This window comes from Rhinolophus ferrumequinum, chromosome 15 (assembly GCF_004115265.2).
Source record: "Rhinolophus ferrumequinum isolate MPI-CBG mRhiFer1 chromosome 15, mRhiFer1_v1.p, whole genome shotgun sequence".
In the NCBI taxonomy this organism is placed as follows: Eukaryota; Metazoa; Chordata; class Mammalia; order Chiroptera; family Rhinolophidae; genus Rhinolophus; species Rhinolophus ferrumequinum.
The window spans coordinates 40962578-40978817 of NC_046298.1; the positions used below are offsets into that span (position 1 = coordinate 40962578).

A 16240-nucleotide genomic window follows, 5' to 3' on the forward strand; every position below is an offset into this window, starting at 1 on the left:
TAGGAGCACCTAAATATGTAAAACAAATATTGACAGACATAAAGGCACACGTCAACAGTTACACAATAATAGTAGGGGACTTTAAGACCCCACTGACACCAATGGACGGAACCTTTAGACAGAAAATCAACACAGAAACAGCAGCCTTAAATTACACATTAGACCATAGGGATATAATAGATATTTTTAGAGCATTTCACCCCAAAGCAGCAGAATATACATTCTTTTCAAGTGAAGAGGAAACCAGCATAGGGAAGATTCCTGTTTATGTGACTGGCTAAAACTTTTGTTTCTTCTCTTTGGGGTACTAGATAGACATGCGGGTGAAAATAATTGAATTTCCACGTTAGGATATATCTCTCTGGCAACACAAAGGACAATAAATTGATTGAAGTTAAATATTCTGTTCATGTTGATTAAGCAAGATGTGGTCAATGTAGTGGGTAGCACTCAGGTTCTGGTCATCGCACACCACATTTGGAAACATGGCTCTAGCACTTACAGTAATGTGGGAAAATTACTTAACCTCTTGCTGCCTCTGCCTCCTAAACTGTAAAATAGAGGAAACAATGGTACTTACTTTAAAAAAAATAGTTGTGAAGATGAAGTGTCTTAAGAGTGGAATAGTCCCTGGCACACACTACATACTCCATAAGAGATAGCTGTGTGTAGCAGAATAAAGGTATATATGCTCAGTAAATGAGAAACGCAAACATGTATTGTGTGTATTTATGGATATGTCTTTACAGTGACCATGTTTAAACATCTAATTAACAATGTGTTTATCTTTCAAATTTGTAAATTTCCTGAGGAATGATTTCAATGACCTCTACTGCTTTGAGAAGTTGATCATACAAGTCTGTGCTGAAGCGTGGCTTTTCACCCTGAGTATGTCTAGTTGTCCTCAACAGGCAAGTTGTTCTGACTTATTTGTGCTATTAACAAACGTGGAAATCTGTAATATAATTCTGCCTCCGTTGCTTTTTTTCCCATTCCTTTTATATCTAAAAAGTGCCTGAAACTGCACAATAGAGGCTATCATTTTTTTCCTTTTTCGGGTAGTAGTGGGTACAATCCTATCAGTAAAGCATCACGTGGTATTTCTTACAAGACTGACTTCAAATATTTACTAGTGTTATGTTTCGTTTCTCAATGAAAAACAGCTAAACTCTACTGGCGTCAAGAGATATGCTTGAGGCCGGCAAAATGGCGGGAAGCCACTAAAGGGATTTGTGGAAGCTGTAAGTTTGTAGGCCGGGAACTCCAAGAATTTGGCGATTTTTGTATTTTTTATTTTTAGTAGATCTAATAGGGCGGACATGGTTCTTCCTCCTCTTGGAGGTTCTGGGAAATGTATTCCCCATCTCTGTCCGGAAACAAGGTGCTTCTGGGAAGTGTAGTTCCTGGGTGCCGAGTAGTCAAAGGCACTTCCGCCCCAGGATAGCGAGGCCATCACTGTCCGGGAGGTGAGTCAGCCCTGCGCCCCGCGATTCCTCCGCGCCTTTTCGGCCTCACTGCGGGACTGGTCGCTACCTAGCCGGCTGTCTTAGGATGGAGGAGTCGCGGCCGCCGGCGGAGGCTGAAAGGCGGAGGGCGGAAGCTCTCCTGGCCGGCTTATCATGCAGCGCTGCTACTTCCATCGGTACTATATGTGGCGAGTTATCTCTGCGCTCTCCTCTCCTCCTTAAAATAGCGAGAGAGAGAGAGCAGTTACTGGGGAGGGTTGTGATTAGAATTAAATGAGACAATACGTGTCCAAAGCTTAGGACAGTGGTGGCACATGATAAGGAGTTGGCTTTGCTATTGGTACAGTGAATTCCCTCACCGGCGTCCTGTTAACTGGAAGCCCCACTGAAGACAGAGGTTAGGGCTATAGGAGCAAGGCCGTGGCCCTTCTGTCATCCTTCCGGAAACAGAGCTCTTCCCTAACTTTACTGAGTTTTTATCTCTTTTTTAGGAAACACTGAATCACCCCGCGCTAGTGCTTGGGGATGTCCTCTGCCCCTGCAGTTTATCCCGGAAACAGAGTTTATCGTGCTATCCCAGTGCATCCTTTTCTTCACCACTCCTGAATTCGGAAAGGGGAAGAAGAAGGGATTTCTTGGCTTTTCATAGCCCCAGGTACGTGCTACTCAAAGTACTTTCCTGGTCTGTCATCTATGTTTTCGGTTAATCAGGTTTCCTTCAACTCAGTAAATTACTGCTAGGAAAATGTTCAAATATTTGTTGAATAAACCCGCAAATGTTTAATTTGTTTCTTAATATGTGTGTGTCTATTTCTACACCCCAGATATTTTATATATTTATTTTAAATACATATTCATTTTTAAATTTACTGCGCTTTACATTTCTTTTTGTTGTTGCTCTCTTGTCTTCAGTTTAGTTTGTTCCCTTTTATTTGCTCTCAACTGGTTTGGAAATTATGGGCTTGTGGTATTCTTTTAATTCTTATAAATGATTGTCTGTCTCAGCAAATACTAAATTTAGTCAGCATGTATTCTCATTCTGAAAAATATAGAGTAAAAATATATTTGAAATTTGATGATGGCTTCCCACCACCCCCACCACCACCTTTTTTAAACTGTAGGCTGAGTTATAGATACACTTTTTATTATAACCACCATCCAAATTTGTCATATTATTTCTGGGTTTTTTTTTCCTCCCCCTTCTGCCGCCTTCCCCTGCCCCTGTTCAAGCTGTTGTTTCTCAGTCTAGTTGTGGAGGACACAGCTCCCTGGCCCAGGCTGGGATTATGAGCCTCCCCACCACACCCCACCTTGAGGCAGTTGGTGGTCTGCTGCTCACAGCAGCCGGTGGCAGCTCACACCAACCTGGGGAGGACAGCCCAGCTCTAGGTGTTGAGAATCTTAGCTGTAGAGGGCGCAGCTCACTGGCCCATGTGGGAATCCAACCATGGACCTCGGCATTAGGAGCATGGCGCTCCAACCACCTGAGCCACCTGGCAGGCTGGCTTTTTTTTTTCCTTAACAATGATATTACCAAACATATTTACAAATGTTTTCTTACCATTGCTTCAGAGTTCATTTAGTCATAAATTCATTTCTGTTCAGCTAAAATGTCTTTAACGTTTTAAATTAGTTAAATAATCATTTAGTTGAGCATAGAATTTCAGGTTGACTATTTTCTTTCTTCATTTTGGAAATATTCAGTTGTTTTACATCTCTATTGTGTTTCCCTGTTATTGTCAATCTGTCATTTCTGTTAGATAAACTGTATTTTCTTTCTGGGAGCTTTAAGGATTTTTGTTGTTGTTAGTTTATTTATTTGGTCTTTTGCATTTCTGAGTTTCAATATGATCTGTTTAGGACTATACTTACTTTTATTTGTACTGTTCATAATTTCCATATATGAACTCAGCAGCTAGCTCTTGAAATAAGACTTCTCTGCCATTTTTTTTTAATTAAAGTTTATTGGGGTGACAATTGTTAGTAAAGTTACATAGATTTCAGGTGTACAATTCTGTAATACATCAGCTATAAATCCCCTTGTGTGTTCACCACCCAGAGTCATTTCTCTTTCCATCACCATATATTTGATCCCCCTTACCCTCATCTCCCACCCCCCAACCCCCTTACCCTCTGGTAACCACTAAACTAATGTCTGTGTCTATGAGTTTTTGTTTCTTCATTTCTTTGTCTTTTTCTTTTGTTATTTGCAGTTTTATATACCACATATCAGTGCAATCAGATTGTTCTCCACTTTTTCTGTCTGACTTATTTTGCTTAGCATTATAATCTCAAGATCCATCTATGTTGTCGCAAATGGTACTATTTCATCTTTCTTATGGCCGAATAGTATTCCATTGTGTATATATACCACAACTTCTTTATCCATTCATCTATCGAAGGACACTTTGGTGGTTTCCATGTCTTGGCCACTGTAAATAAAGCTGCAATGAACATTATGTCTTTATGGATAAATGTTTTCAGATTTTTGGGGTAGATATCCAGAAGAGAGATTGCTGGGTCATATGGTAATTCTATTCTTAATTTTTTGAGGAACCTCCACACTGCCTTCCATAGCGGCTGCACCAGTCTGCATTCCCACCAACAGTGTATGAGGGTTCCTTTTTCTCCACAGCCTCTCCAGCACTGGTTACTATTTGTCTTGTTGATGATAGCCATTCTGACTGGGGTGAGGTGATATCTCATTGTGGTTTTTATTTGCATATCTCTGACTAGTGATGTTAAGCATTTTTTCATATGTCTATTGGCTGTTTGTAGGTCCTCTTTGGAGAAATGTCTCGTCAGATCCTCTGCCCATGTTTTAATTGGATTGTTTGTTTTTTTGTTCTCTGTCATTTTTTTACATTCTCTTACTCTCATACTCCTTATTATTAGACAACTGTTGGGGGCTGTCAAGCTATCCTCTGAGTTTCTTGTTTTTTCTTTCATATCTTTCTCTTTGCTATGTGTTTTTCTTTTTCTCCATGCACATAGGATAAAAGGCTTTTACCAAGAAGACTTTTCTGGCTTCATGAAGTAAATTGACCCGAAGTGACACTTTTTAGAAAGCTAATACTAATGTCAATAAAATGTTATTAACTGGGCAATATATTATTAAATAAGAAATTTTAAGTCAGCATTAGGGCTTTTCAGAGAGTAAAGGTGCCTTTCATAGGAGAGCACTAGTAAATGAAGTCCATGTGCCTTCCAGGTCATTTTAGTTGTTGTTAGAAAAGACGTTTTCAAATACGGACACTTTCCGTCTTAACAATGGTTCGACTTAACTTTTCGACTTTACAGTGGTTCGAAAGTGATACGCATTCAGTAGAAACTTACTTAGAATTTTTATCTTTTCCTGGGCAATATGCATGATCCTCTCGTGATACTTGGCAGCGGCAGTAGGCTCCCACTCAGCATGAGGGCAAACACCCGATACTCTATATTGTACTGTGCTGCCAGCGGTTTTTTGGATATTGTGTTTGTGTTGTCACATCCTGTCATGTCTACAAAATGCCCATCTGTGTCTCCTGCTTCTGGTGAAAGGAAGCAAAGGAAGTCAATTACTCCTGAGATGAAACTCAAGAGAATGTACAATTTAGATAATTTAGAAATTTACAAACAATTTAGATAATTAATACAACTTAGGAACTCAAGATACTGTACAAGCATCTGTACAGTTTAGAATGCAGCGTATTGTCTGCTTTTTTGCAGCTACAAGAAAAAGGGACTCCTGGTTGTTAGAACTTTCCATTCACTCATTCGGTCCTTGGAACAGCCTGATGAGGTGCGTATGATCCTTATTGTACAGATGGCCGAAGGAGGCACAGGGAAATTTTAATACCCCAGATGTTACACAGATGGTAAATATCATTTCCAGGATTTAAACCTAGACCCGTGACTCCAGAGCCCATTTTATTTTTTTAACCCACATGTTACAGTGCCTCTCATTTCCAACCATCTCCAGGATCAGAAATGCTTGTAGTAGGGATGCATTTGGCTGTGCAGGTTGTTCGCTGTCCAGTGGTCCCTGGCTGACAAACCTGTTCGTAGCTGGAATCTCTTCCATGCTTTGCTTACCAAGCTGTATCTGGCTGCATATTCCTGGAAGCAGGAGGGCTCTTGTGTAATTTCTGCAAAGATCATGGCAGAAAATCTGTGGGCTCATGGCAGCTCTGGCCTGCGTCTCATGTCTTCTTCGTCTATCCCCAGTTCTGCCTTCTCAGGATTCAGACCTTCACCAGAAGGAACAGGAGAAAATGACCAAGTTTCAGGTAACTAAGGCATTCCTTTCTGTCTCCTAAGATGTGATTTTATTTCTCTCAGATTAGGACAATCTTTTTTCTCTTCCTTGGAAAGATTAATAGAAAACAACAGATCTTGAGTGTGTGTTGTGTCCTGGACTGCGTGTGATTTGTTTTATTTTATCTTTATTATTTCACAAAACAATATTTGGGAAAAAAAAATAGAAAACTGAAATAGATAAAAGTAATTTACACTACTACCCTGCTTACAAATGAGCTCTTTTCACTTTCTCATTTCCCTGTTTCACGTACGTTCGTAACTATATATTTGGAATATTAGAATTGACGGGATATACTTATATATATTAGATAAAGGCTTAATATCTCTAATTCTTATTAAGATTAGTAAGATAAAGAAAAACCCAAGGGAATATGAGTAAAAAAAACGAATAGGAATGTCCCCTCCAAAAAAAGTAAATTTATGAAGAAATTAATGATCATTAATAACTGAATGTGTGCAAATATTAATAAAAGTTCTCTAGTTATTTATTTCACTTACATTGTTAAAGATTGTCTTTTAAAAAAAGGAACTGTGTCATATGTGGCCAGAGTCTAGAGATTCAGGGCCATTTGTACTCTCTCACTTGAAAGGTGAATTCGGAAAGCCTTTTGAGAGGGAAATCTGCCATTATGCTTTCAAAAAACTTTAAGTGCATATTTTATGCTTTTTAGAGTCACTACTTCTTGGCTAAGATCTCTGTAAAAGGACCTTTGCAGCATTGATGATAAGTAAAAAGCTATAACCAATTATAGGTGATTTGTACTGACTGAAGATAAATCATCAGTTCTAAGGAATGCTGTACTGTGCAGTCACGAATTGGAATGCAAGAGATGATAATGACACTAATTTTTCAGATTTATTGAGCGTTTTTTTTGTGTGTGCGAGACACCATTCTAAGTGCTTTATATATATTCACTCATCTAATCCTTTCAAACACCTTGTGATTTCGAAACCATTGTAGAGGAGAGAAGTTGAGATTGTGAGAGGTTAAGGATTTTGCCCAGCGTCCTGTAATCGAAACCTTGAAATGTGAACTCAGCCTGTACCTTCACCAGCTGTGAATGCCACAGTAGGTAGACTTGGCATATGCCTTGAAAACACAGTGGGAGAACAATATACCTGTCCTGGAGGGTTGCAGAGACGGCCTGTGGACTTTGCAGACTTTAAAAACTGATAGAGTCCAAGCTCTGTGGGGAGGCAGAGAGAGAGGGACAACTGTTGGGAGTAAAACCTGCACGGAGTCCCTCTAGCTCTGTAACAATTTTTTTGGTAATCCTCTTTACCTTCTTGATACTTGCCTTCTCCTAGTTGACCTTTGTTGCAAGATTTAGGTGGAGTGTGTTTGGTGTTGTAGGAGCCATTGACTTTCAAGGACGTGGCTGTGGTCTTCACGGAGGAGGAGCTGGGGCTGCTGGACTGCGCCCAGAGGAAGCTGTACCAAGACGTGATGCTGGAGAACTTCAGGAACCTGCTGTCAGTGGGTGAGGACGGGCGCCCTTTCTAGCCGAATCTCAACCTCTTTGAGAATCTCTGTCCTCAGTTGTTCAAAGTTCTGGACTCTTTGAAATGGTTCCCTGACCTTGAAGATAGAAGTTTTTCTAACCCCTGAGACTATAGGCAAAGATTTTCTTGGTCTTTTGCTTAAGCAAAATTCTGTCCAGGGGTGATTTTTGTCTCCTCTTCCCCCATCACGACATTTGGCAATGTGTGGAGTTTTGATTGTCACAACTTGGGGGAGAGATACTGCTAACAGTCCCACGATGCACAGGACAACCTCCACAACAGAATTAGCCAGTCCAAAATATCAATAGTGCCTTGGCTGAAAAGCCCTGTTTTAAATAAATTATAAATGGGCAGCTTAGCTTCTATACTTTGTCTTTCAAATATGGCTGTGACCCATTGGTGGATCATGGAATCAACTTAACACATTGTACTGGCATTACTTTTTTCCTCTGAAATAGTTTCTATGCTTCTAGTTTATTCTATCTAAGTTCCTTATCAAGACTCGTTCACATTGCAGCAAAAACTGACCATTTGCAGTGAGTGGTGTGAGAGTATGGGAAATATGATGACAACACATTGGCTAAATCTAATTTTATCTATATATAGACATGAATTAGGTCACGATGTTAAATTTCTTATTACAATTCATGATAAAAATTCTTGAAATACCGCTTTCGAGATTCTGAGGATTATGGAATTTGAGCAGCAGTATGTTTAGCTGTGTGTGCATCTTAAATACTTATATATGCCTTTTCATAGGACATCTTCCGTTCAAACCAGATATGGTATCTCAGCTGGAGGTAGAAGAAAAGCTTTGGATGATGGAAAGAGAAACCCAAAGAAATGAGAATTCCAGTGGGAGCCACATGGCTGTTCTTTCAGGTACCAGCTAATCTGCTGCTCCCCACGTCCATGATTCTACTCTTGTCCGAGTGCTGTCATCTCCTGCCTGGACTGTGACAATGGCCTCCACACTGGTCTCCATGCTCCCCACTTGCATTCCTATAATCTTGTAGCCAAAGTGATTTTTTTGGAAAGCAAGTAAGATCATGCCATTCCTTTGCTCAGAACCCTCCGAAGACTTCCCATGTCACTCAGGATCCTTACAGTGGCTTGCAGGACCCTACCTGATCTGGCATCCTCACCAAGTCCCTCTTTGATCCCTCGCCTTTTCCCTGGCTTAGATCATTCCTGCCATCTCGGCCCCCTCGGAGTGGCCTTCGGTTTCATGGCCTTTGACCAGCTCTCTTCTGCCTCGGAATAGAGTCCTCAGCCACTCCCTTACTCACTCAGGACTTTGCTCAAATTTCATCTCATCAGATAGTCCGTCTGCGTCTGCATGTGCCCTGTTTAAAATATCATCTTCTCTCCATTCTCCATCCCATCACCCTGCCTTATTTTGTGTCTAAGCACTGATCCCCTGTGGACGTAGAAGCATATTTTTATTTACTTGTTCATCACCTCTCTCCCTATGAAAATAGGAATCTGGGCAGTTTTATTTGCTGTGTCCACGCAAAGCCTCCAATGGGCCTTCTGCATAGTAAATGCTCATTACATACTGGCTGAATGAATAAATTATTTAAATAATTACTATTCTTTAAATAGAAGTGAGGAAGCTCTCCTCATGGCTTCTCCTAACCTATTTTCCCAGCCTTTCCCATCTGTGAGGAGTGCTTCATCCATATCCCCAGGCAGCCCTTTTACTTTTCCACCTGGCCTCCCTCCTTTACTTTTGACTTCATTCTTTGACCTCCTTCCTTGCTCTCCCCTTCTTTCCTTTCTCTTTGATTTATATATTTCTTAGTTCTACCCATTTAAAAATTAAAAATCCCTAGGGACTATAAATTTATATATGCTCCCTCTGTTGAAAAACAAAACAGAAGCTTATCCATAAACACTAGAGTTCAGGCCCTGCATTCTGTCAGTAATTGAGGGGTATAACTTGTCTTTTTTTGTCCATCTCCCTTTTATTCACATTTGTTCACATTTGTGCATTCAGGAATGTTAGATCCTGCCTCCACTTTACTGGGTCTCATTTTCATTTGCAGACTTAACCTTAGGAATTATGATCCTAAGCATTTATCACTTTTCAGTTTTGCTGAATAGACCCAAGTCTCTCTTTTAACAACTCTTGTAGCATTTTCTGCTGGTTTTTCTCAAAGGTTTTTTGATCTATTGAACATCAACATGTTCGGGATTTTGCAGCCACACTCCATGTACAGATTCCATCTTGAAATGCTCTTTATAGGTCCCAGAAGCACAAATTAAAAAGCTGGTTTTTGTAAGGATTCCTAAAAACAAAAAGCTTACAGATAATGGAGACTAGTAGACCTCACGTCTCATTACTCCCCGAGATGGCTCAGAGGTTGAGAGCACACTGGTGTGACGAGTGGATTATTTTGGAACATTGTCTTCCAGTGAGCATCTAACATACTTCTAATTTCTTAGACATCTTTGAATATGTAATGATTCAGAGCTGTTAATTTCAGGAGATAAAAGCTATTCACATTATCAGAATGTACAACTAACTATCAAAATTATCAGCACTGATATGCGAGGACTTATATATAATTCATCAGTTCTCATGTAACAATTTCAAGTCGGCTACTTAGGAGTGAAAACTGCCTCATCCTTATGGCCCACTGCCCGCTTATCTCCCTCCCCTCTCTCTTACACCTAAACACCCCTATAACCTATATGTGGTAGTTGTTTAATCATTTCAAATTGGATTTTTTCCAGAAGTCAAAGGCACTGATATGCCTGCGGAGATGAGGAGAGTCCTGATTAAGAAAGAAAATTCCAGAATTTCAAATAAGTTTTCCAGTATAACTTGTATCCTAGTGATACTAACTAGCTGATATCCCAGGCAGTGTGAGAAGTCTTTGACATGTTGCAAGAACTTCTGATACCAAACCGGAACTTAGCTCCGACTTCACAGGCTGAGGGCACAGTCGTCCACGAGACTGCCCACCAAGACTACACACACCAGCTGGGGTTCCCAGGGCCACCCTCACCTCTGAACCAATTCATGGGTTCCCATGATAACTCACTGGAATGACTCAGAACTCAGGAATGCGCAATACTTAAAATTACAATTTTGTTATAGCACAAAGGATACACATTAAAACCAGCAAAAGGGATGATACATAGGGTGAAGTCTGGGAGAGTTCCCTTGTGATTACTTTGGGTCCATCCAGATAATCCAGGATAACCTCCCCTTTTCAAGAGCCTCGGTTTAATCTAAAGTCCCTTTTACCATATACACTAACATATTCATAGGTTCCCAGGATGAGGGCAGGGACATCTTTAGGGGGCCTTTCGATTAGCCGACCACCCCCAAAAATGGGTGCATTCCTGTTGAGACTTTTCCAGCTCATATTATTAGAACCTAACTTTCTACTAAGCAAATTAATTTTTCAGAACTTGGTACCCCCCCACCCCCTTAAATATTTTAAGACAGTGGTTCTATACGTTTTTAACCATGACCCTCAATGAGAAATATTTACATCTTGACTCAGCATAAATATATAAAAATGTGGATATTTACCTGTATGTCTACTCCTGAAACAAGCGTTTCATGTAGTGGTACCCTTACCGCTTGCGACATTTCTTGTGTTTTTATTCTGTTTCTTTTAAAAAATATATATTTGTCAGAATTGTGGAATTGGGCTCACAGTCACTAAAACATCCCAACAATTTGCAAAATTCTGTTGCAGTGGGGAAAAGCAGTGAAGAAAACAGTGCATGTTTTCCTCATGACTGTTACGTTCTAGTGGGTCTAAAAAGACAAGAAAAAAATTAGGAAGTGTGTAGTTAATCAGATACGTGCTGTGGGGAAAAACAAAGCAGGGTAAGGCATATGGGAAGAATCAAGGGTGTAGCGGGGTGGGGAGGAATTATTTTACATTGGGGGATAAAGAAGGCCTTACCCAGTTGAGTGATATTTGAGTAGAGACCTGAAGGGAATGAGAGAAAAAGCAAGTGTCGCAGCTTTCTGGGAGAAAGCTTTCCAGGCTGAATGGACCCCTCCCTCTCTTCCTGGTCAGGGTTGCCTCTGAGAGTCTGCATTATGTTCTGTTTCTCTCCTCCCATTTTCGTTCTCAGTTGGACTCTATTTGTTTTCCCTTTTCTACACTTCTTTTTACAGAGACCTGAATTACTTCCAAGTTTAGAACAAATATTTCTCCAACTGTTTGCCAGATTTACTCTTAGATAATTTCTGCCTGGACCTAAAATACTATTTTATGCCTACATTCTGAGCTTTTGTAACCTAACTGGGTAGCATCCCACTGGTCATAAGAATACTGAGAAACAGGTGAGTAGGCTTTTAACTGATGTCACCATAGGTTGGAATGGGGATTGTCTTTGTTACCTTGTGGCCATCTGATTTCAGACTTACAGCTCTTGTGTTAAACTATTCCACTGATGATTCTAAACAGCTCACATTTACATTTAGTGGATAAGAGCTAACTCTCTTCTTTGCTTTCCACATGGAAAAATGGAAAAGCAAGAAAGGATAAATGATGTTGGACAGACATGAGCCTTCCTCCGGTTTGTTAAGGCTTTTTCCTATGGTCTAAGTGTGAAATCCTGAGATTTCTGAACAGAGTAGTCAGTTGTTCTCATCTCTGAATATTGCTTTTTCTTATAGGCAGCAAGAATCAAAATAAGGTGGAGACTCTTCAAAAAGTTGCTTTAAAATACCTTTTACATGAAGAGCTGCCCTGCTGGCAAATCTGGAAACAGGTTACAAGTGATTTAACCAGGTGTCTTCAGAGGAAGAGTTCCCAGTCACTGCAAGGTGATTCTGGTCAGGTTTCTGCAAATGGGAACGATCTGGTGAATCATAAAGGAGATAGCTCCTATTACCTTGAAAATCAAGAGTTCTCAATTTTGAGAACCCAGGATTCTTACGGGAATACATATCTGAGTGAGTCACAGAATCAGAGTAGAGGTAAGCAAATTCATGTGAAAAATAACCTGCATGTATGTGAAGCCTTCATGAAGAAACCACTACTTAGTGATCATATTAAAACTGACACAGAACAGAAACCCTACAAATCTAATGAATGTGGCAGAAGCGTGAGTGATGGCTTCAGTCAGCATTTACCCTTCGGAGAGAAACTCCATCCATGTAATGAGTGTGGAAAGGGCGTCAGTGACAGCTCAGTGCTTTTATGTCATCAGAATGTTCCCACAGGAGAGAAATGCTCCAGTCAGAACTCACATCTGCAGACTCGTCAGAGGACTCACTCAGGAGAGAAACTCACTAAATGTCATGAATCTGGTGATTGCTTCAATAAGAGCTCTTTTCATTCTCCTCATTCTAATCATGCAGGAGAAAAGTCCTATAGATGCGACAGTTGTGGCAAGGGGTTCAGTAGCAGCACAGGTCTTACCATTCATTACAGAACTCACACTGGAGAGAAACCTTATAAATGTGAGGAGTGTGGTAAATGCTTTAGTCAAAGTTCAAATTTCCAATGCCATCAGAGAGTCCACACTGAAGAAAAACCATACAAATGTGAAGAGTGTGGGAAGGGCTTCGGTTGGAGTGTTAATCTTCGTGTCCATCAGAGGGTCCACAGGGGTGAGAAACCCTACAGATGTGAGGAGTGTGGGAAAGGCTTCACTCAGGCCGCCCATTATCACATACATCAGAGGGTCCACACTGGGGAGAAACCTTACAAGTGTGATGTCTGTGGTAAGGGCTTCAGTCACAATTCACCATTAATCTGCCATCGGAGAGTTCACACTGGAGAGAAACCGTACAAATGTGAGGCGTGTGGGAAAGGCTTTACCCGTAATACAGACCTTCACATCCATTTCCGAGTCCACACCGGAGAGAAACCCTACAAATGTAAGGAGTGTGGGAAGGGCTTCAGTCAGGCTTCAAATCTTCAAGTCCATCAGAACGTCCACACTGGGGAGAAACGATTCAAATGTGAAACGTGTGGGAAGGGCTTCAGTCAGTCATCAAAGCTTCAAACCCATCAGAGAGTCCACACTGGAGAGAAACCGTACAGATGTGATGTGTGTGGTAAGGACTTCAGTTATAGTTCAAATCTTAAACTGCACCGAGTAATTCACACTGGAGAAAAACCATACAAATGTGAAGAGTGTGGGAAGGGTTTTAGTTGGAGATCAAATCTTCACGCTCATCAGAGAGTCCACTCAGGAGAGAAACCCTATAAATGTGAGGAGTGTGATAAGAGCTTCAGTCAGGCCATCGATTTTCGTGTACACCAGAGAGTCCACACTGGAGAGAAACCATACAGATGTGGTGTATGTGGGAAGGGCTTCAGTCAGTCCTCTGGTCTTCAATCCCATCAGAGAGTCCATACTGGGGAGAAGCCATACAAATGTGATGTCTGTGGGAAGGGCTTCAGGTACAGTTCACAGTTTATATACCATCAGAGAGGCCACACTGGAGAAAAACCTTACAAATGTGAGGAGTGTGGGAAAGGCTTTGGGAGGAGCTTGAATCTTCGCCATCATCAGAGGGTTCACACAGGAGAGAAACCCCATAAATGTGAGGAGTGTGGGAAGGCCTTCAGTCTCCCCTCAAACCTTAGAGTCCATCTGAATGTTCACACTAGGGAGAAATTATTTAAATGTGAGGATTGTGGTAAGGGCTTCAGTCATAGTTCACGTCTTCAGGCCCATCAGAGAGTCCACACTGGAGAAAAACCATACAAATGTAACATATGTGGTAAGGACTTCAGTCACCGTTCACGTCTTACATACCATCAGAAAGTCCACACTGGCAAGAATCTTTAAAAATGACAAATGTGCTAATGGCTTCAGTCAGGACGTATATCTACAACGTTCTGGGGCATCCATGCTGGTGAGAAACACTGTAAAGGATTGAGAGCGGAAAGGATTTCTTCAGTTGGAATTTTTCTAACAAATCCATTAAAATGATGACATAGAACCAGAGTGACAGGAATAGGACTCAGATTCAGGAGAGAAATAGGTTGTAACCCTCTTGGTAAGATCCAGTTGGTAAAAATGGTCTTTCAAAGTGAATACATGTCTAAAGATAATTGTAAAAAGGATATTTGCCATATCCTAGCTAGTTTTGGGGGGTGGGGTCAAGGAAGGTTTTGGATTATTTTTCCTTTAACATCCATCTTATACATATTTACAGTGGCCCTTATTTTTACTAAAGCTATGAAAAGTGAATAAAATAACTGACTAAAGATTTCCTGTAGCTGAGAACTCATAATATGATTGCTTTATTTCGTATGGTATATTGAATTAAAACTAAGAAACAGTTCCTCAGAGATGAATCTTTGCTGTTTGGAAGTAAGTTTGTATCTGCCGCAAATGTATATAAGAGCAGCATTGTTTATGATAGCAAACCTAGAAATAATTGGATTGCCAAAGTATTTTACAATTTATTGATCTAGTAGAACACTATGCAAACATCAAACGGGAGAAGATAAGCTTGTACTTGTAGATGTTGGAAGATGTCCACAATATATTAATGTGGAAAAACACAAAGTATGGCATTTTTATGTGATCTCATTTAAAAAAGAAAAGGTACAGGTGAATAGATAGGTATTTACTTCTACTTATCTCTAAGTGATGGGATTTTGCATTTCTTTAAACTTGTTTTGAAAAAATTGAAAACTTTCCCCCACATTGTAAAAATTATATAAAGTCTCTCATATACCCTTTACTCAGAATCACCAGTTGTTAAAATATTCATATTCGCATCTATGTAAGTGAATGTGTTTTTATACACACACACATTGATACTTATGTGTACACATACATATAAAACATAAAAGATAGTTGATATATTTTTTCCCCCTAAAATTTACTCTGGCTACCCCACTTCATCCTCCAGGCCACTGCCACGGCTTGGTCCTGGCTGTCTTAGGACTGGCTCTGCCTCTGTCATCCCCCACCCTGGCTGGAGCCCAGTGTCCTGTGTTGATCTAAATATAATTGTAATGTGATTATGATCACATAAGAACAGAAGCCCAGGGAAAACCCACCTTCATTGTTACTGCACTTTTTTTCCTTGGAACCTGAATAGATAATTTACTTTTTCTAACTGGTCGGTCTCTCTCTCTCTCTCTCTCTCTCTCTCTCTCTCTCTCTCTCTCTCTCCCCCTCTCCCCCCTCTCCCCCTCTCCCTCCCACCCTTTCTTGCTCTTGAAATGTGTTTTTTGGTAGGTGACAAAATCAACTTACGGAATCTTCAAAAAAAGGTATACGTGCATATTGCCTCTTGCATAATTTACTTATTCTCCATGTGAGTATCCAGTTGTTCCTATATATAGTTGTTCCAGTTACTGAAAATTTTCCTCATTCCCCAGTACTTTGCAGTGCCACTTTTTAAGAAAGTCAGTAATCTGTATAGGGTTAGACGTGTGTCCTGGCTCTCATTTTCCTTTGGTCTATATTTCAATGCTTTTGCCAATACCACACCACTTTAGTTACCATAGCTTTGCAATGAGTCTTGGTGTTTGCTAGAGGATGTCTTTTCATCTTGTTCTCTTGGGGTGTCTTGGCAGCTTCCTGTAAGGGTAATAGGAGATACAAACAAAATCACCTTTCAAAAAAAAATGAATCAAATTGAAATTCTAATTCTCACCGCTGGTGTTCAGAAAAGATGGAGAAATATTTGCAACAACAAATGAAACTGGAGGGCATTATGCTGAATGAAATAAGCCAGACAGATAAAAACAAATACTGCATGGTATCACTTATATGTGGAATCTAAGAAAAAAACAACAACCCAGACACAGAAATAGAGTAGAATGGTGGTGGTTGCCTGGGGCTGGGCGGTGGGGGAAATGGGGAGAGGTTGGTTAAAGGGTACAAACTTTCAGTTATAAAATGAATAAGGTCTGAGCATCTAATGGATAGCATGGTAACCAGCATTGATAATGCTGTATTGCTAAGAGAGTAGATCTTAAAGGTTCTCACAATAAAAAAAGTCACAATGTATTATA

The 16240-nt window shown here is 40.3% G+C and overlaps 1 protein-coding gene across 2 annotated transcripts; it reads left to right on the top strand.

Moving 5' to 3' along the window:
* The first annotated feature begins 1441 nt into the window (after window positions 1–1441).
* ZNF227 (zinc finger protein 227) lies at window positions 1442–14484 on the top strand. Of its 2 annotated transcripts, XM_033129360.1 has the most exons (7): window positions 1442–1642; window positions 1958–2121; window positions 5178–5250; window positions 5676–5737; window positions 7123–7249; window positions 8031–8153; window positions 11923–14484. In XM_033129360.1, exons 4-7 carry the CDS (start codon window positions 5723–5725, stop codon window positions 14049–14051), a joined length of 2394 nt encoding a protein of 797 aa, XP_032985251.1. In that variant the 5' UTR covers window positions 1442–1642; window positions 1958–2121; window positions 5178–5250; window positions 5676–5722; the 3' UTR covers window positions 14052–14484. The 2 variants fall into 2 exon arrangements, with proteins under 2 accessions (XP_032985251.1, XP_032985252.1); XM_033129361.1 differs by lacking the exon at window positions 5178–5250.
* The last annotated feature ends 1756 nt before the right edge of the window (window positions 14485–16240 follow it).

Excerpts from the sequence above, each read along its gene's own strand:
- ZNF227 (XM_033129360.1), top strand. Across the intron at positions 7,250-8,030 it reads CAGGAACCTGCTGTCAGTGG|GACATCTTCCGTTCAAACCA; the intron begins GTGAGGACGGGC and ends GCCTTTTCATAG. Across the intron at positions 8,154-11,922 it reads CCACATGGCTGTTCTTTCAG|GCAGCAAGAATCAAAATAAG; the intron begins GTACCAGCTAAT and ends TTTTTCTTATAG.